This window comes from Mizuhopecten yessoensis, unplaced genomic scaffold, assembly GCF_002113885.1.
Source record: "Mizuhopecten yessoensis strain PY_sf001 unplaced genomic scaffold, ASM211388v2 scaffold4025, whole genome shotgun sequence".
Lineage (NCBI taxonomy): Eukaryota > Metazoa > Mollusca > Bivalvia > Pectinida > Pectinidae > Mizuhopecten > Mizuhopecten yessoensis.
The window spans coordinates 760,222-787,679 of NW_018405338.1; the positions used below are offsets into that span (position 1 = coordinate 760,222).

Genomic DNA, 27,458 nt, shown 5'->3' on the forward strand with positions numbered 1-27,458 from the left:
ATGCACATTCACAAATTCATACAGAAAATATGGTGTGTGAGAGAGAAAGAGTTTTATTTTATCTGAAGTTGAGTCTTTTCCTAGCCATTGTAATGAATGTTATATGTGTTGGTGTAATATCTGCATAATTTACCGGGAACAAATTGATAAGAATGTGAACTGTTCACAAAAACTCAGTCACCATAACAGCAACTATTTTGCAGTTATTCAGGTCATAAAATATTTGTAGAATATTTACAAAATAATAAAATCCTCTTCAGTTTGGAAGAAAGATTTACTTTCTCAACCCCTTGAGTTTCATTGAGCTTTCACTTTTCGACACACAGCATTCTAATTGCCTTCTACATCTGATTAAGTTTTGGTTGTCATCAGTCAAGGTTAAAGGGTCAAAGGTTAAACTTGACCACATTTGAAGTAAAACTGTGTACAAGATATTTCATGAACCCACAACAGATTGAGTTCTTCATCCGTTACAAAAAATTGTGGTCATTGGTCAAGGTTAAAGGGTCAAAGGTTAAATTATCATAACCCCATAACAAATCCTGTCTATATTTGCACCAAGGTATGGTAACAATGAGTTCCACATCTGATAAAATTTTGGTTGTCATAGATCAAGGTTAAAGGGTCAGAGGTCACACTCGAACTCTTTTGATATCCTGATTGGGGGTGGCGAGGGTCGGAAGGAGTATATTTATGTTAGCCTTAAACAGTTGGTTTTCAGCTGAAAACTGTACTATTTTGTGACATATTTCTTAATGAAATGTTTATTTTTTGTATTTTTCAGGTTGAAAACATCAACACGTGCCTAACATTCCTGGCGACTTTGGGGGTCAACGTTGAAGGACTTAGTGCTAAAGGTAGGTCATTTAGCACACCTCTCGGGGTGGGGACTAGGATTACTGATCAGACAGTATTGATGGTTAGCAGATGTTAAATAATAGTACAGTCAAATTTGTATGAAGAGACCACCAAAGGGAATCCTGAATTGTGGTCCCTTAGGGATCCCCATACCTCTGCCAGAAACTGCAACTTTTTCGGCTTTCATAAATCTTTGATATTCCATTTATGTTTCCCTCCTTGAATCACCAAACCTGTTTACAATGCCAAAAGTGTGCTAGACAAATGGATGCAGTATAAAAAGGTTCAACTGCATTGTCAAGGTCATGAATCACAGATATGGCAAGGTCAAACTCTACGCTCCCCAACATCTCCAAGAACTACGTTTCTTTGAAAAATATCATGATTCCTCCGATTGGCTGTTTTTCATTTTTAGCTCACCTGACTTGAAGTGTTGATGAGCGTATATGCATCCAAATAAATGACCTCAATATACTTTCTTAGCCACACAGGTCAAACGTGTTTAAAAGCTTAAACGACTTCTCCTTTAGATCAAATTCAGCTTAGATTCATGATATTTCTTTTATAATTTCCTTTGTTGAAGTGCTATCAATTTGATACAAATAAATGACCTTGACCCACTTTAAAGGAAACATGGGTCAAATCTTTTAAAATCTTCCAATATAATCTCCTTAAGGTCCATACTGCCTATACAATACAGAAGTTTCACCTGTAATATGCTGGGACGACTGGCTATCAAGTTTGTTCAAAGAAATGACCTTCACCCATTTACTTTGAGGGTCATTTGGGTAAAATAAATCAGTTTAAAAAAAATCAATAATAGTAACGATTTTTGACCTGTAGTGTAAACTTTACTTGCTATCAAGTTAATTTAAATAAATTTTACCTTGACTGACTTTTAAGGTCAGAGAGGTCAAATATTTGCCAACACCATTTGATGACCACTGAACATGACAGGCCAGCTTTGCCTCTTGAGTTTCTCACGATTTTGTCAAACTGAATAAACAATTCAACGTTAATCCGAAAAAAATTGTAACCATTTTTTTTACAAATATCAAATACAATTGATTATGGCTCAATGTTATTCCCGAGTTTGATTCAATTTGCAATAAAATCCATTGTAATTCCCATTTGCTCTGAAGATTCTGCACTTGGTTAAAAAATTGAAGTCAATGGTTTTTTTTGTTGACTCCGGCAATCTAAGAATTTAGATCTAAAGGACCTGGAGGAGGCTTCTCTTAGACCTCAAATGTCTGGCTTGTGTACCGATGTATAAAAAAATACATTGATCCTTCTGTAGTTAGTTAGTGCGGTATAATATCAATAAATATATTTCAAAATAACTTGCTATAATCATTTCAAATATGACGAGATAATTATGTAACATGTATGATCAGTGAGCTAATGATTACAGAAAATATCTTTCGGTAATTAATTTTAGATAATTTACTGCCTAGTTGTGAAATAAATTGTCGGTGACTACCTCCATGGATATTTTTTTTAAGAACGTGTAAAATACGGTGTCAACAGCTCCAAAGATATCTCGATGGATAGGTTTGTCTGAGTCACGTCGAATGTAACTTGTCACCCCAAACACTTAAACAAGAATTTACTGCTTAGCTAATCATTATCGTTCGGTCCTGGTGATGTTTTAAAAGGCACTTTTGCTTCACAAAATTAGAAGAAGAAAACAATTGTAGAATCTTGAAACAGGTAGTTGGAACAGAATGAGGAAAGGGGAATTTTTTAGCACATTGCACTTGTGATATTGCGTAGGGAGTTGGGGAGTTTGATTATATTGATTAGGGCCCTGTAGCTTTTATTTAGATGAAATTTTACCTTGATTCTGGCTGCATGATCGGTGCTAATCTGTTACATTATGTTTGCTCATCGATGCACGATTTTCATTTTGTCTCGTTTCAGATATTAAAGAAGGGAACTTGAAATCGATACTAGGATTATTCTTTAGCTTATCCCGATTTAAACAACAGCAGAAGTCCTTACACCAGCACAACAAGGAGCACGCACAACCCAAGGTCCAAGCAGGGGAGGTCACTCTCGATAACCAACATTCAAGCATCGGCAGAAACACCCCTCAGCTCAATGGAGGTGAAATGCTATCTAGGTTGGTATATAGATTAAGGAAATTGGTACGAGTCTGAACGAGATTTTGGCCAATTGATCGGGGGCGATTTTGCCTAATGTTCCAGTCAATTTACAATTCCAGTAAAACTTTTAAATCAAACACTACTTGGACGAAAAAACAAAACAAAAAACCTCATAATAGGTTTTTGCTTTGCACAATATTAATTATTTTGAAATGCATACATTAGACCCATGCAAAAATACACCAGTTTTTGAAAAATAATTGTACTATTCAAAGTTTATTAATATAAGTTTTTAAATTCTGGTGTACATATTGGTTTTGGTAATGTTTAATATGCCAAATCAAAACTACTAATTTTGAATGATCTTGAAAACATCTACTGTGCTCCATGCAATAGATTCCACATCATGTATATCTGAGAATGGGAATGTTGCTATTTGTTGGAATATATGTTAGAAATAGAACAGAAACCAGCATCATGTAACTGAATTGACATTATCGGACTGCGATCGACGTGTGTCATCTATTACATTGTCTGTGTGTGTGTTAGACACAAGCCCTCAGATCTCAATTTGGCCTAACTTCTGTGTGGTGATACTGTGAAAGCTATACTGGGGGGTTTATTTGCCTGAAATTAAGTTTATTAAGTATAATGGCCCCGGTTCGGTGCAAGTTTGTCACAAACAAAGAGTGAATCATGGTAGTTAATCATACAAAGCTGACTGGGTGTGTAACTCGTCATCTGACCAATAAAATCCCTCTCCCCCTCCTTTAATCTCTGTCCCTTCCCTCCTTCTTATTATACCCTTCTTCTTTCTCTTTCTGACATCCATCTTTCTCTTTCTCCCATCTCTCTTTCTTTCTTTCCCTTTTCCTATCTCTTCCTGACCTCTTTTTCCATCCTTTCTTCCTCTTTTGCTTTCTTCCATCCCACCCCTCCTTCTCTTTCCCCACCTTTCTCCCCTTCCCTTTCTCCAAATACTTCTTTCCTTCCTTCTTTTGCCCATTCTTTCTTTCCCTTTACCAGTCTTTTTTTTGTCCTACTTATTTCCCTTTATCAATTCTTTTTTCCCTTCTTCACTTTTGTGATTACTTCTTTTCCTTCTAATTTCATTCTCATTACCTCTCTACCTTTCCCAATTTTACCTTCCTCAATTTCTTTTTCCCTCCTTCTTTTATCACTCCAATCCGTCTTCTTTCTTTCTCCTTTTATCTAAAATTCTTTCCTCCTTCCTTTCATGATTCCTTTTTTTCTGCACTCTTCTTCCTTTGCCTTCCTACTCCCCCTCCCCCTCCCCCTCCTCTTTCTCTCCTAACTTCCAACTCCTTCCCTCAACTGACCCTTATCTCTTCTGACCATTTATACTAATAAAAAATCCATAATTCTCCAAACCTCCTGTCCACAAAAGAATTTGACAGATTTTTGTATCTCGGGGGCGTTTTTATAACGTCCAGTAACCTAATTATATGGCTGTTCATGGTGACAACACAGGGACGGTCATTTTCTGGACATGTGGACACATGCATAATTATGACAGTTACCACAGCAACTGGATTTATAGTCAAATCTCTGGGATATTGAATTATAAATGTAATGTTGTAAATGTTACAATCCTGGAAGGCCCCCGATTCATTGTTCGGAGGGGAAGAACGCGGCCTGAACTCGGACATGAATCATCTGTCAGTGATTGATTTGACCAAATGACCATTTGTAATTGCCTTAGAAGTATGGATTACAATAGTCATGATAGGACCTCACTATTGATTAGATTCAAACATTGAATTGTTAAAGAGAAGTCTGACCAGCAGTCTTAATCGGCCTGACCACATCCTTCACAGTTCCCTAATACATACATCTAATTTTAACATAAGCTTCGTGAAGAATATCAAATTTGTCCTATTTGCTCAACAAGAGACAGCCTGGTGTAAAGACAAGCGTGGGTATTCATTAGGTATTTTAAATAAGTAATATTTCATCTGGAACAAAGATGTACAAAAATAAAAACTTAAAACGGCATTATTTTAATTTAATTTACATAAGGTAACAAGAAATCAAATTTTTAAGATTTTTTTTTATTTTTCAATAGCAAAGGCTAAATTGGGTGAGTTATATGACCCTTAAACATTTGTTTTTTTTAAGTGATAGAGGTTTTCCAATAACTTTCATGTCCAGTTCTGAAACACATTCCTTGCAAATGTCATTAATTATATTTGGCATTGTGCCATTTTGTGCTGGTTTTTCCCATCCACAATGTTTCGTCAACTATTTAAGAATTTTTTTCATTGAAATGTTTTTGCTGGTAACAACTTTCATATGCAAACAGTGCCAGATCTAAATTCCTCTAATTTGGTCATAAAACTGTGTCATCATTTAAGGTTTCATAAAGAAAATGGAAGAATGTTTTTTGGTAATTAGCTACAAGCTTTCACTAAATTGGAAAATACAGTTTCAAAAATTACAGCATCAGTTAAGTGCAATTGGCTGCGACCTTGAAATATAATTCCGAGTTTTCTGCATTCTCCTAAAATCCTTGCTATTTTTGTCATAATAAGACAAATTTACGATCTTCAGCAGTATAATTGGTCCCAGGCGTAGAAATCTGCTGATAGAATGTTGTAGATTTCTAAAGATATCAAATTCCTGGCTTAATGATATGTAATATTCATACTAAGTTATATAGAAATATTTGAAACCAATGTTCATGGTGGCATCCACATAGAATTTAATTGTCTGACATAGATTTACAGTTTAAACCAGATAATGGTACAATTTCTCTGTGGAATTTTTAGGTCGGTTTCCTACATATTTGACGTGTAATGAAAGCCAGGGAATTCTGTTTAAAATCACATCAATTTTCATTTGTGTGAGTAACCCTAGCCGTTTACTCTCCACGAGTCGTTCTAGTGATCAGACCTTTGATAAACATGACAAAATGCTTTGGCTAATAAATTTACAAAAACAAAGTCTACACATATATTTAGATTTCTCATTTAACTTCATTCTTGCAAAGCTTGAAGGATCCATCATCCATGATCAAGCTTACTATCCCTGTTACCAGACTTCACCGACATATCTAACCCTTGCTTTAACGACACCCTGTCATAACTGACAAAATGATTCAGTCCCTTCTGATGGCAGCAAAACATAAGGTTAGCTATTTCATCTAAAATATTGATAAAGACATATATTTGTGGAGAATACTTCTCCTAATTTAGTCCTGAGGATGTGTGATCAAAGCTTAGTCCGAAGGAGTTGTGGTGGCAGGGAGAGGGATCCTAGTTTTAGTGTTATTTGTGAAGAATCTACATATTCAAGTTAAAAAAAAAACTTATTTATTTTACAACAATTATGAAATAAGTTATGTCAACTTATATAAATCACTCTTGTTGGCCAAGATGTTAGCAGGCGGGGGTCTTAGTGTAGGAGGAAACCGGATTACCCAGAGAAAAACCCACTTGGTCGGGCAGGTGACCCCAAACCTTTTAACCTCCGATCGGGGAATCAAACCCTGGTCGCCTTGGTGAAAGGCAAGTGCTCTATCCACTGTGCCAACGAACCACATATTCAAGTCTGAAGACATTCCACTCAATTTGAACAGACTAAGAAATTCTATATTTGGAGTACAGTGAAGACTATCTGTCTAGATGTCATCCCCATGTCCCCTTTCCCCCTCCCCTCTCTCCTGTCACCTTGGTCCCCGCTCCCCACCTCCCTCCCTCCCCATTGTGCCATGACCAATTTATCCTTCTAGATGACAGATGATCACGACCTAGATATATCCCCGACTTCCTCTGAGCAGAAACGGTGTCAATCTCCTAACGTAATCATTGTAAAATTCAGAGCAACGTGTCTTTGAATTTGTTCTGTCCATTTCCGATACAGCAATTAGCCTTTGTCATGTCATGTACTCTTATAAACATGGGAAAAAGTATTCTCGGAATGGCTCCAGACAAAGTGGCCTCAGGACGTGCATTCAGTTCTTAAATTATTACAGAAATTTTTAAGGATCCCCATACCACAGCCATAACCTGCATAGGAAACTGTTATTTCTGGCATAACTGTACCTTAATTGATAAATAATTTCTGAAAAGAAAAACATACTTTGCAGGATTTTAATGAAACAACAATGCAGATGATATAAACAAATATAGTCAACAACAAGGTTCTGGATGTAAAAAGTTAAGCAGGATTCGAACCCTGAATTTCAGGTTGTTTCACAATCCTTCTAACCGACTCAGCTACCCAGTAAACAGAAACGTTCTGACTCATCTGAGCTACAGTGGTATCCAAAATGAAATAAAGGGGAGGTTACCGTATATACGAAAAAAACACCGTACAGTGGGACAGGGATCTTTAAACTTGACTGATCTTTTTCTGTTTTTGTGTCGCCTACGACGGATGTCGGAAAGACACATAGGCGTTGCTTTTCCGACGGCGACGGCGTCAACAATGTTAAGGATTTGCGTTTAGCTCTGTTTCTGACAAAGCTGCACCAACAAAACCTCGATCATAGATGAAGCATGGGTAGTGGAGCCTACTGCACTAAAAGCATTTCATTGATTTCTGCATTTTTTTGGTAAAAACCTCAAATTTCTGGACTTAGAAAAAACCTCAACGTTAAGGTTTTGCGTTTAGCTCTTACATATTTAGGCTGTTTCTGAAAAAGTATAAATGCTAGAACAACCAAACTTGGGTCATAGGTGTATCATGGGATGTATAGCCTACTACTCTAAAAACATTTTATGGATTTCTGCACTTTTTCGGAAAAAAAAAAAAAAATCTGGACTTTAAAAAACATTAATGTTATGTTTTGCGTTTAGGTCCGTTTCCTTATGTACTATGTCAAATGCTTCTTATATTGACAAAGCAGGACAGGCGACGCATATAATTACGCGTAATTATTGTTTTACTGTTTATTTAATCATGAGAGTAGACATGATGTCCGCGCAGTATTTACCAGAGAGATAGCCAAATGGCAGTGATGGTCAACGCGAAAAGGACAGTCAAATAAAAAACGAATATACACTATAGATTGTAACCATCTACAAATGGATCACAGTCTGGCCTTCAGACCAAATCTGTCCCATGAGTGATTTCAAGATCATTAATTGATCAGCTGTCTGTAAATGTAGCTCAAAAGGTTCAAAAAAAGAAATAATTGGGTTGTGCTTTTTTGATGATTGTGTTTTTCGGCAAATTCATAAGGTTCTTGGCAGACATTTTCTATCGCAGACACGATTTGTGACTAATGTATCAGTGTTGTATTTATATATCAAAGGGTATCGGATAGGTCCGCTGGTAAGTTCAGATCACCAATCAGCGGACGGTGCACACAAAGTTCGATTAAGCTTGTCAACTGTCTTGTCTTTTGTAAATATTGTTCAGTAGTGAGGTCAAACATGATGTCAATTTCACTTCTAGAAAGTCATGTGTCTAGCATACATTGCAAAACCAGACATTTTGTTCAATAATTGATTTCTATTTATAGTCATAAGACTGGTCTTGTGAGAACACTTTTCAATATCGAATTAACCACTCCGGGGATGGTCGGGTGCCCCAGGCGATAGAACTCTCACCTTCCATTAAACTGGCCGGGGTTCGATTCCCTAATTGAATGTGAAAATGTATGAGCTTGTCACCTGCCTGATGAGGAGGGTTTTGTGGGGGTAATCCAGTTCCCCCCCCCCCACAGTAAAAACCCCTGCAAATTACCATCTTGGCCAACAAGAATGATTTATAGATATTAATAGACTTGATTCTGAAATTAAACAAAGTTTAATTTTCAGAACGGTCAAAATTAAACTGACATCTGAAGAAATTTTATTGAGTGTCAATTCAGGCACTTCAGTTTCTGTTGAAAACATGTTAAAAAGCAAAGTTTTCAGATTGAGGATTCGCTTTATTGATGAGATATCTTCATAGCTCATTGTCACAAATGGTTTACACAAATGGCCTCATATTATAAATTGAGTCCTGAAGATATCAAAGAGAGACTAAAAGAAGTAAAAGTAGGTCAAACGGACATACTCACATTTTACTATATACAACTTGTAATTCTCAGGTACATAAGACTTATTCTTCTTGATATATTTTGGAACCTTTTACAAGCAGGGTCGTATTTATTTTACATAACTTAGTTCCTGATTCCTGGCTGGAACAGTGTGTTTTGATATTAATATGACATTTAATTAATTCTGTTACAGGTTGCCGTCTCCATTTAAGTCTAGCAGTAAATGTCCCACTATAACCAACCCATCGTCCAAAGACGGCCAGGCCCTAACTTCTACCTCCATCAACAACAGCCGAAACTCCAAGTCTCAGAACCACTCCAACGACAAAGTGACACGCTCACAGCTCAATCAACAAAATAACAACATCTCATCATCCTCATCATCAGGTAGGTCACATGATGGAGTACCCGAGACATCTGGAATCATCCATTGTCATACTGTATTTGTATTATCTAGGTCAAGAATCACTTAATATTTTTACCATTATTTTGTTTGAAGTTGAATTGACAAATGTAATGGTGTCAATACACGTCTGAGTTATCTCCCCTACGCATGTTTTGGTGTCAAACCACTTCTGAGTTATCTCCCCTACCAATGTAATGGTGTCAAAACACTTCTGAGATATCTCCCCTACCAATTTAATGGTGTCAAAACACTTCTGAGTTATCTCCCCTACCAATGCGATGGTGTAGAAATACTTCTGGGTTATCTCCCCTACCAATGTGATTGTGTAGAAATACTTCTGAGTTATCTCCGCTACCAATGATTTGTGTTGTCTCCTCTTTAGTCCCCAATAAAGCCCAAAAATTAAAAACAAAAACTTTTTTTTCCCTACAAAGGCCTTAACATTGTTAATTTCTTGTATGTAATTAAATGTTTATAAGTTGGTTCAACTCTTTATTACCTCCCCTTGATACATTTTAAATGATGGGATGAGTTATATGACATATGAGATATTTTTGTTATCTCCCCTTAATGTATTCAACCCTTGCTATCTCCCCTTACTTTATACCAAGGAACATGCCAAACGTCTCAGTTATCTCCCTTTACAAGGTCTCAAAATGTACATGTATTAGATCCTCCTGGTGTATCTCAGATATATGGTGCTGAGTTATCTTCCATTAAATATTTTTCTACATCTATACATTCAGTTAATACATTAGATGTTTCAATCTTAGAATCTGCTGATTTAACAAACCTTAATAGGTCAACAGTATTATATAATCAAGCTGATGCCAGTTTCTTGTATTTTATGTTACAGTTTGTAAAGGGTTTTTTTCAGTAAGAGGATTGGCTTTAAAAGAAATCAATAAGAAAAAACTTTTCACATTGCAACTTTACTAGGGATTAAAAAAAGTTTGATGGAGTGTCTGTTTGTAACAGCTTAAGGCTATATGTCAATACGATCACTAACCCTACACAGCTTTGCCTGGGAGTATTCCTCCCTAGAGAGACTCAGTGAAGCTTGATGTGGTTACTGAAATTAAACGAAATCTCTATTTTAAACCTACATATCAAGGCCAGATTGTCAAATCTGAATTCTGGAACTAAATAGATTTCAATGAATTACCATTATAACATTTATTTTTTTCCTTTGATGTAATCATTTTTGAAATGGTTGATATTGGAAATAATCCTCGGGTCCCCGACTAAAATAATTAAATTTTATACACACAAATTGTTACTATCACAACAGTGATCCCGTGTCTTGGCACCCGTCGTCCTCCTTACCAACAATTTCTCCTGATGAACAACTATTCCGATGCGTTTCTGATCCCATAGTCATTACAAATATCAACTTTTTTGGGTTCATTAGAATCCAAGATGGCTACCAATGTGTCTGTTTGGTGAACATCTCTACGGACAACTTGCTTGAAAATGTACATTCCGATTTCACAAAAACTTGACTTAAATTATCCTGGTGTATGAGTTCATATTTAATGAACATACAGATCTATAAAATTGATATATCTGCTAGCCCAATGTTCCGTAACTCAGGTGGTCGAGTTCTTCAGGAATTTTGGCAGAGTATAGATGTGTGCTGAAAGAAAGTGTTTCATAGAGGGGAAGTTCAAAGTTTGCAGCAATGAATTTCAAGGGTCATGGGTGGTCAAAATAAACTTCAAGTCTGCTAATTGCATGTTATTTCAGTATGTAAACATTTCAATTTCATCAAAATCAGTGTAAGTAGCATTTATAAATACTGTGTATGTTTGCCTTTTTAATAAACTAGTGTGTCCTAATGTTTAAGGAGTACTTAATATTTAAACTTTTTAAAAAGGCAGATTTTTAATCATTTCCCATGATGAGCTAAGCAGTCAGAATGCAGGAGATTCAATTTTTTTACCAGAATCTGCACAGGTCATAGACAGGTCATCTTCTGATTGACCAATGAGAATGCAGGTGAGATGTCCGGTATGGTGGTACTCAAATTTGAAGCTATGTCAAGCAAGAAGGGCAGGATAAAATCCAAAAAAAAATGTACATTTAATCAAGGGGATATGCTTTCATATTGAACTTAAGGGTTTACCGGCAGTAAATGCGGTACATATATATACAAGAAGCACTGTGTTTTAGAAAAAGACCTGAGTGCCAGGGGCATTTACCAGAATAAATTTGGCATAGTTGACACAAGATCAGTTGACCTCTACTTGAACTTAATACTGTACATTTACTGTGTCATATATGGTAATGTATATCTACTATGTAAGGTATGTTAATATACATTTACTATGTAATGTATGGTAATATGATTCCAATACTGTTAGGTTATTAATGGTATACTCACAATTCTACCCTCCTGGCNATGTTAAGATTGTTTAAAAAAAAAAAATTGGATGTTTATATGATTAATGAACTTCAATATAACAGAAATGAAGACTGATCGGTTAAGACGTGACCTCAAAAGTCGGGGTCATGAGAACGCTTACATGATGTGTCATAATGGATGTTACGTAACTTGATTAATGGGGATATAAAAGAAATGAAGAAAAAGAAAAAATATTAAATAGGTATAAATAAAACTCTTTACCACAAGATTTTCTCCAATCAGATTCTATGTTTTTAATTAAACTTTCATTAACTTAATAATATTTCTCCCCAAACAATTAATTGACAATCTTTTCATCGTGCAGCGATGTATACTCCGAGAAGCTATGTGGTCTTGTGCTGTGGTCGTGTGAATATGTTCTCGTTGAGGTAAAACTCCTGTAGAAAATCTGACAGTTTCCCTGAGGGAAAACACTCAGTAATTTGTTGGTCTGATCAAATGAAAAATTTCACCTGAACTGATCGGGGCCTTCTGTAGTCATAGCTATTGTGTAAGGGACTGCCGTTCAGCCGTGTAATTCGAAAACAGGCCTGAAAAGACAAGAGACAGATTTAATTCTGGATTTTAATTCCTCTCCGACAACATTCAGGGAAGATGACAATGGAATAAACCCCGGAGAGTTTTGACCAGGTTAAAATCGACAAGTATCGGAGAAAAGGATTCTGATGTTATCCTCATATCTAAATCTGTTATCAGAATTACACTTGGGTATGATACACTTTGGTAGGGTCCATTGTGTGGGAAATTAAACTGATTTTGTAGCGGTACCAGTGACTGCTAAGTACCCTATAACACTGCCGATTAAATTTCACACCATTAGTCCAGAAAAATATAGGCTTCATCTGATGGTTACGAAGAAATGTATAATTTTATAGGCTAGTAAGTTATACGCAACTGACAGAAACAGAAGTACCATTGTGTGTATATGTAGTGCCGGGGGATTATTTACTTCACCACCTATTAATAACATTTAAGTATTTCGAGAAGATTGCATTTAACAAATTACACCCCCTACAGGGCTAAATTGATGGATAGCAAGATCTAGGTTTATTTTTAACATTAATATCGGAGGGAGTAGATTTAAAACAAAGTTAGACCCAGCCAGAGTTGTACATCATTATCAGCAACATCACTTTGGATTTCTGATGGAAGTGGGATATACATTGCTGGTCAGCCGCAAACAACAAGTTTTCTGTCCTGATCGACATGATGGGAAGTCTGATTTGAAATACTGAAGAAATCTTTGTGGATATTTAATGTGTATTTCTATTAAAGGTAATGAATTCAGCATGTACCTGCCACTCGTAACAAGTCGACATGTTTAATGAAATGTAACATTTTATGCCAATATCCACTCAAAATCTATCCTTAGATCCCGTGTGGGGTCAAGTTCCTCAATTCAATCTACTGTTTGAACGTGGAGTGGAATATAATATTATTCGTGTGTAATTGCACACAGTCTTAAAAGGAATTTAGAGGCGATGTTTATTTCTCATGGACCTGGGCGACCATCATATTGAGCACACATGTATCAGCTACAATGTCCAAACAGATAATTGGAAATGGACATGACCCTCCCACAGGAGTTGAGTCGAAAGTGACCTGTTTTTTCTGCTGGACTAAACCTCTGAGAGTGTAACAATTGAATCGTGCCAGCTGTATTGGGCTTAGATCGTGTCTTGTCGCTCAGCTGTCGGTGGTGAAACTACTGTTCAGTCAGCTGGGCCTGCTAGCAACTACTTCTGTATATATAGGGTCTGGTAACTGTTGTGTCAATTTGAAAATCAATGTTTGTTTTTTTTATTTTTGTTTTTTCTATATTGGCTCGCGGATCATTTATAGGACTCCCATTGAGACTGCAAGCTAATGATGGGGTGTTAGGTTGACGCTCCACCGGGCATGTGTGTACACATTGTACTGGGGAGTAGGAATCTCAGTGTTGACGTAGAGGCTACCAGAGAAACATGCTAAGGTCATGCGATTGTTGATGATGTAGGATAAATATAAACAATCGTGTTTGATCTATACAGAGTTTGTCGTTTAGTGCCGTTGGACCAAACTCCAGATTTTCATAGTGTTTGGGATGTACATCTCTTTCTCAAAAATGAAGATCTATTCATAAATATCGACAGAATGGATTTTATGTGATGGTGCCCGGTCTCGTTTGAGGTACGTATGTCGTATTTGTGTGTTAGTTACAAGTTACATGCTGGAAGACTACAAACACATGTTGAAATATAAACAGCTGACTGTCTGGTAGTACTGACGTCCCTTTCATTGTGTTACTGTATATCATTCATCATCATGTATATTTCAAAGTTACGTGTGATTTGAAATTGATTCTGGGGACAAAAACAGTTCAAGTAGTAACATCTACCTAATTTATCTTAGTACAAGTATTTTCACAACAATTTATTCGATACAGTATCATTTGAATATCTTCAAAATTAGGTTTGATGTTTTTTGTAAATTTAGTACACGAGGAAAATGGATTTTTGTAAGGCGGGAACAATTGGTAACTTGATGTGTTGTCTCAAGCTTACCAAGTATACTATCCTAGAGCAAAGGTCTGTTAAATGTGTTGATATCAAAATGTGTCAATTATAGTAGAATGAGTCATGCACTTGGTATATTTGTCATCTTGATATATAATTAGGCTTCCCTTCATTTTTTTTTGTGCAGCTTGCAGTTGATTTACGGATTGAAGTTGTGTTGTCGCTTTGTGTATTGGTAGTTTATTATCCTATACTTGTAGATATTAGATATGAAAAATATCAAGAAAGAAAAGACAATAGCTGGACTGTGATGTTTACGATATAGATATATAATGTATGTATATGTATGTACACATGTACATTTCAGCGACTTGGGAACTAGCTGCACTAGTTGTGTTGATCGTAATTTACATGTAAATGTCATCCTGTCACTCACATGCAATATGGAACACAGGTGTCATCGTTGTTCATTTCACAGCTACAGGTTACACACATTGTCAGTTATCCTGTACAAGATCAGGCACTCTCACCGAACAGTTTTTGTGTTGGTATCAATCTATCATGTGACCAATTAGGGCTGTATCTTCTACAGTCACCAGTTGCCCTTATTTTTGTTCACTTTCCTTCACATTTACCAGTGCTCTCACTCAAGTTTACTATCCTTCACAGTTACCAGGGACTATTACACAAGTTTACTATCCTTCACAGTTACCAGGGGCTATCACACAAGTTTACTATCCTTCACATTTACCAGGGCTCTCAAGTTTACTATCCTTCACAATTACCAAGTTCATTATCCTTCACAGTTACCAGGGGCTATCACTCAAGTTCACTGTACTTCACAGTTACCAGGGCTCTCACTCAAGTTTACTATCCTTCACAGTTACCAGGGGCTATCACACAAGTTTACTATCCTTCACAGTTATCAGGGGCTATCACTCAAGTTAACTGTACTTCACAGTTACTAGGGGCTATCACACAAGTTTCCTATCCTTCAAATTTATCAGAGCTCTCACTCAAGTTTACTAGCCTTCACATTTACCAGGGCTCTCACTAAAGTTTACTATCCTTCACCTTTATCAGGGCTCTCACTCAAGTTCACTATACTTCACAGGTACCAGGGGCTATCACACATGTTTACTATCCTTCACATTTACCAGGGGCTATCACACAAGTTTATTATCCTTCACAATTACCAAGTTCATTATCCTTCACAGTTGCCAGGGGCTATCACTCAAGTTCACTGTACTTCACAGTTACCAGGGGCTCTCACTCAAGTTCCCTATACTTCACAGTTACCAGCGGTTATCGCTCAAGTTCACTATCTTTCACAATTACCAGGTGCTCTCACTCAAGTTCATTATCCTTCACAGTTACCAGGAGGTCTCAATCAAGTTCATTATTCTTCAAAGTTACCAGGGGCTATCACTCAATTCACTATACTTCACAGTTACCAGGGACTCTCATCCAAGTTCACTATCCTTCACAGTTATCAGGGGCTCTCACTCAAGTTCACTATTCTTCACAGCTACCAGGCGCTCTAAATCAAGTTCACTATTCTTCACAGTTACCAGGGGCTCTCACTCAAGTTCACTATACTTCACATTATAACTGGATTTGGAAGAAATCATTTGTGTTAAGGTTAGTCGTTACAAACGATTTTATACATGATAATGTTTTTTTAAACATTATGCGAACTCTTTCTTAATCAAAATAATATGCAAAATAGACCAGAATTATCATTTTATACTTAATTTGCTCAATTCTCAATCAAATAATAGTCAAGGTCACTTTGTATAGGAAATTATATACTCTACAGGTGTGCTTTGAAAATACTGCTTAATGCTAAATACATGATTTGTCATCTTATGTAAATTGTGTGTTCAATTTATAACCACAAACCATTGATAAAAATAACTTTTGATTAATGTCATGTAATGTACTATCAAATTTGACAGTCTGTCAGCTGATGTTTTAGTTGATGTTATGGTATAATCGTGTGCAGTTCTATTATATCCTGGTCAGCTTAACAAATCAGCAATGTGAATTTTCAAAATATAAATTTTGAGAAATATCTGGAAATTTTTAAGATATGTTTGGGTTGCTTGTATTTCAGATAAATTATCCGGAATCTCAGATATGTCGCGTTAGTTTTAAATATCAATATTTTTTTCTGAATGATTTAAGATTGAATGTTTGAGTTAAATTTGTGTTAAGTTGACAACGCTTTTGAACAACTGGGCCCAGGAATATTGCAGGTTGCTGGTCCATCTCTGAGTCTTTCACACCTTTTCTCACCTCCGTCACTGACGGCGTTTGTATATTGATCCTACCTGTAGCTTTCTATTGATCTCCCAATCTGTGTATCTTGACAGTACAATCAGACGGAGGAGATGATCTGTAAGATGAAAGGGGAGAGTTATTTATAGGGACTGCGTTCTTGATACAGTGATATTGATCTTTCGTCCACTTTTATATATCACGATGTGAACAGTTGTTGTATGAGCAATAATAACTAGAAAAACAGGTATTTTTTTTGTTTTCGGTTTGGGGTATAATGCTTTACCGTCACCAGAGGTAGGACATGATGACGCTCCGCCTGGGGGCTAGACATCACCTCTTCAGAGAGTAGGACATTGCCCCGTCGGAGGGGCAAGACGTGTTCAATGTCCCTGTCTGTTTACAACAGTTGTCTCCCTTAGTGCCCACCTGTATATTGTGGCCAACTGTTTATAATAACCACCTGTGATCATCTGTCTAAATTGACCAGACTATAGTGACCACCTTTCTGTAATGACCACATGTGTATAGTTTCCACCTGTCAATATTGATCACCTGACTACAGTGGTGACCTGTCTTAAATGACAGTTTGTAAAAGTAACCTGTCTACATTGACCACCACCTGTCTATAGTGACAATTAGTCTTAAACAGTTACCTGTCTATGTTGACTATCTGTCTATAATATTGATACATAATAACTGGGTTGACCTGTTCTAAGAAATCAATGGGTTACATTTCTTACTACCAAGTCAGGTGGAACATATGAACACAGCATGAAAATGACCAGATACTGGTCAGTGTGAAGATAGCTAGGTGGCCCTTCAACACGGCCTTATTGATCACAACATTGTAAAAATATGGTCTGGCTTTTTACTGGCTGAATGTATTATATCCAGTCATTATATCATATCAAGTCAAAATGTCTAATATCCTGTCAACATGTGTCATATCTAGTCAACATGTGTCATATACTGTCATTATGTCTTACCCAGTCTTATCAAGTCAACATGTATCATATCCAGTCATTATGTCTTATCCAGTCAACATATCATATCCTGTCATATTTAGTCAACGTGTGTCATATCCTGTCAACATGTTTCATATGTTGTCATTTTGTCATATGTCATTTTGTCATATCCAGTCAACATGTCATATCCTGTCATATTTAGTCAGCGTGTGTCATATCTAGTCAACATGTGTCATCCAGTTATATATGACCCCCCTTTGACCCTTTGTTTGTTTTCCTGTTGACTTGGATTATATATATGATTAGTGGTATAAGTCGGATAGTCGGACCAATACCTATGTCCATCCTTGTCCATCTTGACCAGTGGCCTGACTAATGGCCTGTTCAAAGAGAATGTGTGTTATCAGCTTAGCAGATAAATCCCTGTTTACACCTGGACCAATTAAAAGTCAATCCTGTTTAGAAACATTCATACTGGCTTCAGTTAAGTTTAAAGGTTTCTGTAATCCTTCGGAGTGGACAACTGCTTCACGTAAACCTGATCCTGCTTGGCTTTGTCTTGGTACATGTAATACCTTGTGGAAAACTTTTTAAAAGTAATTTTCAGAGGGAAAAAAGATGTTTTTTTAATGATTTTAAAAGAAGACAAGAATTATGAAATTTTCAGAATTTTCACAAAGTGATGATTTTTGGAAGTTCTGTGTAACTAGGGATTAGGTATGAAATACCTGTACAGAAGTAAATCTTATACATAAAGAAAGTTAGATTTGTCAGGAGTACAGGTGTTGTAGAAATCTGTCTTATGTAAAACAAGTGTGAAGATTTAGTTGTTTACAAAATGTCTCAAGTGACTTGTTACACTGTGCCGTTAATCTGTAAATGGTGATGTGTGACCCTGAAGGTCAGCTTGACCAACCACTTAATGACACTGTTGATTGTACTCTAAGTAAATTTAAATTTAAATTTAAATTAAAAGCATTTCTCCCAGTAAATCTGATCTTGTTGACCAGTGCAGTGTCATGTTGACCCCAGAACTTAACATAATTCAATTAAGAACATTTGGTTTGAATAAGTTCTTGACCATTGCATGTCCACAGGTCAAGCAACTGGAATGCATGTGGTCAGTTTCTCCGGTCAGTGTTTGACTAACCTGGAGACGCTACTTATTTGAAATGACTTCTGGTGAAAATGTTAAGGTCAGCTTCTCCTCCACAAAGGCTAGTTATTTCATCAGTTGCTAACTGACCACAGCATGGTCATTTGTGTGATACTGGACATGTGACTGTCTATCTACCAAGCTATGGTTTTCCTACCCTTTACTGGCTATAAACTGAAGATGTGGTAGTCAAGTTGATGTCCATTCAGTAAGTACCCTATAATTAACTCTAATTTTCAGGTGGTCAAGAGGTCATTCAGTCCACCTATTGATCCAGGCCCATAAACCAAGTGATTGGTTTCTAAGTACCTATACAATGATGACCACATGAAATGGACAACTGAGGTCAGGGGTCAAATCGTTGGTGGCCGTCAAAGTAATGATACATATATATTTACTGTTTACACTGGTCAGTTTAAATGATAAATAATGGCATCAGAGGCGATCAGACCTGGTCTTTGTTGAGCTTCTATGGAAAATTGTAGAATTTGTTGATCAGAGCTGATCTTTGTTAACTTCTGTGTATAACTGTAGAATTTTGTTGTCAGTAACCTTATCTGTCTGTGGGGAGGCCGGGTAGTGACCACTTTTGAAGTGCCTTTGTCCAGTGGGATACTATCTCTGCCACTGATTCTTGTCTGCTTTCCACATGTGCCCTAAACATGCTGTGTTTGTTTGTCTTCAAAGCCAAGATAACCATGCTGGATGAAAACGCCACAAACTGACCGGTAATCAGTTTGACCAGTTAGCGTTAGGCTGAACAGAATCTTCGTTTCTTTGTCCATGAAATATTTTGTTTCTTTATGAATGAGGAAAGTGATGCAGGTTTTTTTGTGGGATATATAGTTTCCTTGTGAGTGAATGAAACTGGGTGAAGCTGGCTACTTTAGAGAACAATGGAAATTATGACTTGGATATTTGGCAGTTAAATGTACTACTTGACGGTAAGTGGAATTGAATAAAGAAAAGTGGTATATACTTTAAGTTTTAAGTATCCACCAGACTGTCTGAGTTCAGGATGGAAAATGTGTGTTTCTGACTGTCATCATTTGAAATCTGACATCTTTATGTTGAATTCTATCCATTATGAAATTGGTTTTTGCAATAGATGTCAGAGAGTGTTGTCTGCTTCCATAGGAAATATGCATTTCAACTGTCAAAATTTGAAACGTGACATCCGTCTTGTACAGACTGATTTCATTATTAAATACTGGTAGAAAAACTAGTGCCAAGATAGAAACGGAGTGATGTACCGTAATTTCTGTTCTGATGAAATGGTTAGAATTTACTTGAGAGACATATTTCCTTATTTATTCCAAGTGAATAAAATGAAATTGTACATTCAGAAATATATTTGAAATATATCTCACCATTGTCAGCAGATAATCTTGACAAAGATATACATGACAAATTTTTAGAGTAATTCCGTCTTTTTTTTTTTTTTTTTTTTAAATGAATTCACACATTTTTGTACTGACAGGTAAGATACACGAAAATTTAATAGATAACATTAAAAGAAGGCAATTTCAGGTGCATCAACCAATTAAACTAGGCATTTTAATAATTATATGACTTCCTAATTACAAACTAATATTGAGAGTATGTCATTCTGACATCTTGTGTATAATTAAGGTCAGAGCCAAGCTTCATACTATCAAAACTTCCTCACACACACACACACACACACTTCATCATTGAAACTGGTGATATCAGATAACCCCAGATAATATCACTCCACCCCCCCAACAAATTACCCCCCCTAGATTGAGGTCACCCTATAGTAGCCAGCACCCCCTACCATTACTTTCTACCTCCCACCTAGAAACCATACATGTTGATGAACACATTATGTAATTTCAAGGTCAAATTTCCTGACCTAATATTTACAGATTGGGGAATATTAGATTATAATCTTAATATAGCACAATTTACCATAATGTACGTTATTATTGTTTTAGTTAATGTTCATCAACTGTGAAATATCATTAAATAGCCTGCGTCATAAAGGTTGGCAATGTGTTTTGTTATAACGGACAAATATTATTAGAGTGCAGGCAACTTGTAGAAATACTTCTTAACTCTGAAGGAGTTGTCCCCCCTAGTTTAGTCTGTGCAGTTACAAAAAAGAAATCAGCTTCTTTCTCATTTATGTTGCAAAATAGATAATGGATGCATATATTATCTTTTAATCTCATTTTTTATGAACGATATAACCTTAACAGTCGATTAAACTCTAATATTAGCAAAATGTCAAGTCCATTAACCACAAAAAACGAGGCTTTATGGAGTATTTTTTAGAACACAATGAGATTTTGATGATCATAAAGTGTATATCTTTGCTTGATTGACAGTTGAACAGGTGAGAGATGACGAAATTGATGACAGGTGACTTGATCATTGCTTCATTAAGCAGTGAACTGCATTCTGTTGACATTCATAGTCAGTATGTATGGCAAGAGGAGACGGGATTGTATGGTACCAGATGACTTTATCGTATTCTCAATCACTGACCCCATCAAGCGGGTAATAATGAAAAGTCACCTGGTTCAATATCTATTAAAAAGAAACTGGGCTGAGGATCAATAGCTTACTGGTGCAATATATAACATCAGTGATGAAATTGATAACTGGATTTATTTCATGCTGGTGTCGGTGGTGTAGATTTCGGCAGATGTTCCAGATTAGTGGTTGTTGGCTTCCCGTCATTCACTGAACCATGAATACAAAGAGGATTTTATCCTATAATCCTGTGTACATATGCTCTATGTGTTAGGATTATATATACACCCACAGATAATCCATATCAATATTGTGATATCCTCTTCAGAAAACCATATTGATAAATCCAGGGCTTGACCTCAGGTTGTTTAAACAACGGGTTAAAATCATTCTTGTCACTTTATTGCCTCTGACAATCCAGTTGATAAATCTATGGTTTATAGCTTAGCGTTGTGATGTTGAAGTTCCTCTGAAAACTACACTCTGAATAATACATTTTGTCAGGTCAGTTTCCTTTAAATCCCTAAAATTGTCATTTGCATGTTAGTGTGTTTTTGACACATACATCTTATATTTAATATCAAGGAAAGAATTTTTCCTATCTGTAATAGTTTTTTAACTGTAAAATAATACTGACACAACCTATGTTTAACTCATTCACTCCTGAAATTTCATAATGAACTATTCCAACCTTGTAATTGGAAGAGTTCAAATGTGTCTTCAGGGGTGAATGAGTTAATTGAATGTTTGGATTGAAATCATAATAAAATGTAGATAAATTTAAGTAAAAATTGTTTTCCTAATACACAATCTTTGATTGATTTTCTACTCAATTTTCATCAGAAAATTATGTATTAGGATCAAGGCTGACATCAATTCATCTATAACCAAAGATTTAAAACGTGACAGTTGTAGTTTAGTTATAAATATAGACAACAGATGGTCATGAACTCATGAACTTATTTTATTGCTTGATAAGCTTCAAATAAAATAGGCAAAGAAATTGATTATTTGAAGCTCTTGAGCTTGCAGTTATAGGAGAAAAATTGGCATGTGATGAATTTTTGCAGTGAATTCAACAGATGTTAAGGGAATTAAATTTTGGCACAAATAAAGATTGTAAGCAATTATTCATTGGATGAAGCAAAAATCATTCGAAATTATGTTCTGTTCATTTTATGTCAAAATTATCATTTTTTTGTAATAAAATACTGTTTTTCCGAGGTTTGAAAATTAAAATAACTATGCCAGCCTTTTATTGGTTTTATCATAAATATGACCTCATTAAAGGTAGTTAACAAATTGAATTGCAGGTAAACATCATAATAATGTCATACCTGACACTTAAAGTCGTTAGTGCGGGTGGTCCGTCCAGTCATATATTGATACGTATAATCTGTCCGTCATAACGATAGGTAAACTGTTCCGACCAGGTTAACGAGAAGTGTGTCTATTTTATGACGAATATAAATCAAATAAGTCTGATTTATGTTATGGTATACATGTACCAGAGATGTTTAGGTATAGCCTGAAAAGTTTCCTGTTATATACAATGTTACAGGTAAATACCTTCATACCCAGTAGCTAGATTATACACCTGTAATTAGCATCAGACACACCTGTTTTGCTAAGAAAAAAAGCCACACACAAAGATTCCAGTCTTATATATTTGATAATTAAGATATTTCACCTAAATATGACATCATACCTTTTTGATGTCCTTTTGATGTAGACAGGTAAAAAATTACTCACCTGATTAAAACCATTAAAAGAGAAACCATACCTGAATGATATCTCGGGTAAAAGATTGATACAAGATAGTAATGATGTTCCTACCTGGATATTTGGGGGTAGCTTACCTGTAGCCTGATAAGATAGCACAGGAATGCCCTACATATACTCCCATCTTATTAAAACACCTGTTCAAATACAATCATAATATTTTCTTTGATCCATGCGTACCTGTTGTTAGAGATTGTAATGGACCTATCAGGAGACATTTTACCTGGTCAATTAGCTTGACCTCAGTTACCTGCAGGGTGTTGTATCCACTCCTACAACAGGTACACGAGTCTCTGGAAGTATACCACCAGGTGTAAACATACCTTGACGGAGATCACTTGCACCTGCAGTGAGATGGTTTAATTACAAGTGATGTATTTACGACATCACGTTTCAAAACAATTGTGTACCTTTACAACAAATTTTGGATATTATTTCTTGGTTTCGTTGGAAGCTACGTCTTGAAAATGCCAGCCATAGCAAGGTTTACAGGTAATTTACTGTCAAATAATAACGATTATGTTTTATCATTGCTATTACAGGTATGTGAAGTATATACATATATAACATACTTAATTAGTGGCACCTGTTGAGCTGGATAACTTACCACAGGTACTGAGTGACAGGTGAATTCCCATCCTAGTTCAGGTAAATTGCAATAAACTTAGAGTGACCAACTAGTGGCCATCACTTACTGACCAGCAATTTTGACAGTGTTACATTTGCTGGTTATTACAGCCTTTTGGCCTTTCAGCAGACAATCTTAAGATTTTTTAATATCATATTTCATGCACATTAATTTTCACATTTTGGTTTACTGATAGAACTAAATACCAGATGTTTATATCCATTATTTCCCCATCTTGATTGATATTTACTTATAATTATCAAAACACAATATATAAGGGTAATGGTACAATTTTACATATTAATAGTATAACACGAATACTAGTTCATAAAAAAAAAACTCTTTTAAAACAAACACCTGTGGTAGAAGGCCACTTTATTCATCCTAATTACAGTATAAATTTCATCTTAACTAAACTTTTATTAACTCACTCACCCCTGAAATTTCATAATGAACTATTCCAACCTTTGAAATGGAATAAGTTTAAATGTGTCTTCAGGGGTGGATGAGTTAAATAGACCACCAACAATTATAAAGAAACCATTCCTTGGGGTGGTCTCTGTATGCAGGTTTGACTTTTTGAGTAACAAAATATACATACAACACTTGAAAAAAATTATGTCAAGTGTTGGCAGCTATTGTCACTGAATGCATAGTGAAATTAATAGTTTTGTGAAACTTTGTAAAATGATAAACAAATTAAAGGCTAATTGCTGTTTATGAGGTAATATATACATCAAAGGCAAGGCCAACATGACACATTATGATAGGGCAGGTCAAAGCTTTTCACCTGAGATTTTGCAGGTGTGATATTTTAGTATCTTACCTGTCATCTCTATACCTTCCAGGTGTGTAGTATTGTACAGGTATGGTAGCTTTCACTTCTTGTAATTTTATATCTTTCGTAGTGTTTAACAAAGATAGTTTCTCCTTTGCATTGCATGCAGTAATATATGTTACACTTTGTAAAATGTGGTTTATAACTTTTCAGTACATTTTCGGCACTTAAAATGGAACTGTTCTTCCTGTTGTATGATTTAAGGGAAAGTTTGGGTAACGACAAATAAAATATTTCTATTACTGTTGTACAAATTTTTATATGTCCTTTTCACATGTTGTGGTGCGTTTTACAAAAATATAACTGTTCATAATTTGAATGTTAAAATTAAAAAAAAAAAAAAAAAAATATACAGGGGTCAAACTCATTTACATTGCAAATCCTACACTTTACTAATACTGTCGTACAGGAATTGTAAATGGATAGCATCAAAATGAATGGTCACAAACGATATGAAAATAAACCACCACACTTTGAAATATACATAAGTTGACAGTGTCACTTACTTATAGCCAGAAAAAACTCCCTTTGGATGCTTCATCTTCTTTAGAAGGAACAATAGCCAAGTCAAAGATCTCTTTTGTGGAACAATAGCCAAGTCAAAGATCTCTTTTGTGAAACAATAGCCAAGTCAAATATCTCTTTTGTGGAACAATAGCCAAGTCAAATATCTCTTTTGTGGAACTCTTCCGCATAATTATATTTGATGCAGTGATACCCCTTAATGTAAAACCTGTAATTTTATAGAGACAATTTTATCAATTGGACAGTCTTTGCACTAGAGTAGAGGGAGCAGATATAGAGAGCAAATGGTCATATTTAGCATTTTCATTCAATTTGAAATATAATAGGGCAGTCATTTTCAGTAATATTTTTTTTTTAAATGGAAAAAAAGGGCCTACTTCAGTTTTGAAAGGCCTATATGGCCACCTTCAAAATCATCCATAATTTGTGGGGTTTCTGAACTTTTATCAAGTTTTTAATGAAAAATGATATAATAAAGAATTGTTAATAATAAAAAGGTAAAATAGTTATGTAGGTATTACAATACAATCTCACAATTTTGATGAATATTTTTCCAGAGATTTATTAGATATTAGATAATTAATTAGTGACACCTGCTGGGCTGGACAATTTACCACAGGTACTGAGTGACAGGTGAATTCCCGTCCTAGTCCAGGTAAATCACAATAAACATAGAGTGACCAATTAGTGACCATCACCTATATATACTGACCAGCTCAGTAAACAACTACGTACTGTGGAGACTGATTTTGACCGTTTTACATCAGCTTTATTTACAGCCTTTAGGCCTTTCAGCAGCCAGTCTGACTAATATTGACTTGAGCAAGTCTACAGGCCCTGGACCGTAGATACAGTTATTTGATTTTCAGGATACTAGAGTCTGGTGTCATGCTCTGCCTTTGGGACTTGCTCACATTTGGAGAACCAAGTATATCTGATAAGATAGGACTTAATTGTCAACATTTTGAAAATATTTATGTTACAGACTTGCCTGAAAACATCATTGTTGATTAATGATAAATGATAACCAATATCAGACCTGTTCAAATCCATAGACAAGAAAATAATAAGACAGTCTAACAGTTTAACAGAGTGATATATATACCGTTAAGACTTCCACTAGATTATCATAGAAATGAAAGTTAAGAAGAGATAGAGGAGGGGGGAGGCATCAAAGAGGATAGGGAGAGCTTGTTTCCAGCTAAACGTTACTCAAACTGATATTATGGTCAACTATTACAAAGTAACTATACCCGTAGTCATGAATGAATATTTTGCAACATGTGTATTTAATTTTTAAGTTATTCACTTGGACTGTTGGCAATGAAAAGATACTGCATGTGTTCAAAACATTACTGTGAGAAAAAAATTTGAGATAGTTTTTAGAAAGTTCTTGATTAATTTACTTTAATGAAATGTGTTTGATGACAAACTGAATTATTGAAATTCCAAGAAAAATCACACAATACACTGTAATCATGTTTTGTTGCATTTCTGTATAAGAGTAAGCTCCCTTTGTAGGAAATGTTGTAGTTTCTGTAAAAGATTCTTTGAATTACTTCTAAATTGAACAGGAATGACTGGCAACTTCTGATCAGTTGTGAACTGCAAATTATTCAGCTGTAGATAATACATTTTAGAAATGTCAAAAGTTCACAAAAAATGTATGATAAATATGACTGGCATCTTCTGATTAATTGTGAACTGCAAATTATTCAGCTGTAGATAATACATTTTAAAAATGTCAAAACTTCACAAAAAATGTATGATAAATTATGACAGCTTTCGTAATGACTCAGTAACCAACATACCTAGTTGGTAACTGTTGGTGTGAGTGGATCGGAGGAAACAGAAGACGTGAATGCATGACATGCAATGAGGAAATATTGCCAGAAAGGGTATATGATAAATAAAATCTAAAGTGTTTAGTCAGAATATGAAGCTGATAGAATCTCTATATGTAAAAGTATATACCAACTGTAAAAAAAGGCTAAACTTAAGAATTACTTGTTTCCTATGACAAACTGTATGAGACACTGAAAAACAATGTTATCTATAAGTTTCCAAATGGAAGGGAGAAAAATCGCTGGATTGTAAATGTTTTGTAGATAATTATGAATAAAATGCAAAACGGTCAGGGATGATAAACTGGTTAGGAAACACATTTATTTTTTACTTGGCCTTAAATGCAGAAGTGCTTGAATGAGAAATGTAATATACAAGTGGGAAATTAGTCATTTATGTTGATCTGGACTGTATGTATTTGAAGTACTGTTGCCACTAAAAATATGAAGCCTGTACAAGTTTGTAAGTTTGTAAATTGTGTACATGTCGTATTACTGTTTATATTCCTTTTTGTGCCGTATTTATCCTTAAGTTAGCCCGGTCCAACACATCATCTCCAATTCAGATTAGGAGGGTGGTCATGAATAGCATTTGTTACCTCATTCACCCCTGAAGACACATTTGAACTCTTCCAA

At 35.5% G+C, this 27,458-nt stretch overlaps 1 protein-coding gene across 2 annotated transcripts in view; it reads left to right on the plus strand.

Annotated features, from left to right (window-relative positions):
- The window catches only part of LOC110448376 (neuron navigator 3-like), a 479,162-nt gene that overhangs the window by 316,453 nt on the left and 135,251 nt on the right, over window positions 1-27,458 (plus strand). For both annotated transcript variants that reach the window (XM_021494571.1, XM_021494572.1), the window contains exons 4-6: window positions 785-857; window positions 2,782-2,983; window positions 9,170-9,363. In XM_021494571.1, the coding sequence (XP_021350246.1) occupies window positions 785-857; window positions 2,782-2,983; window positions 9,170-9,363 (469 nt within the window). The remainder of the gene's footprint in view (window positions 1-784; window positions 858-2,781; window positions 2,984-9,169; window positions 9,364-27,458) is intronic.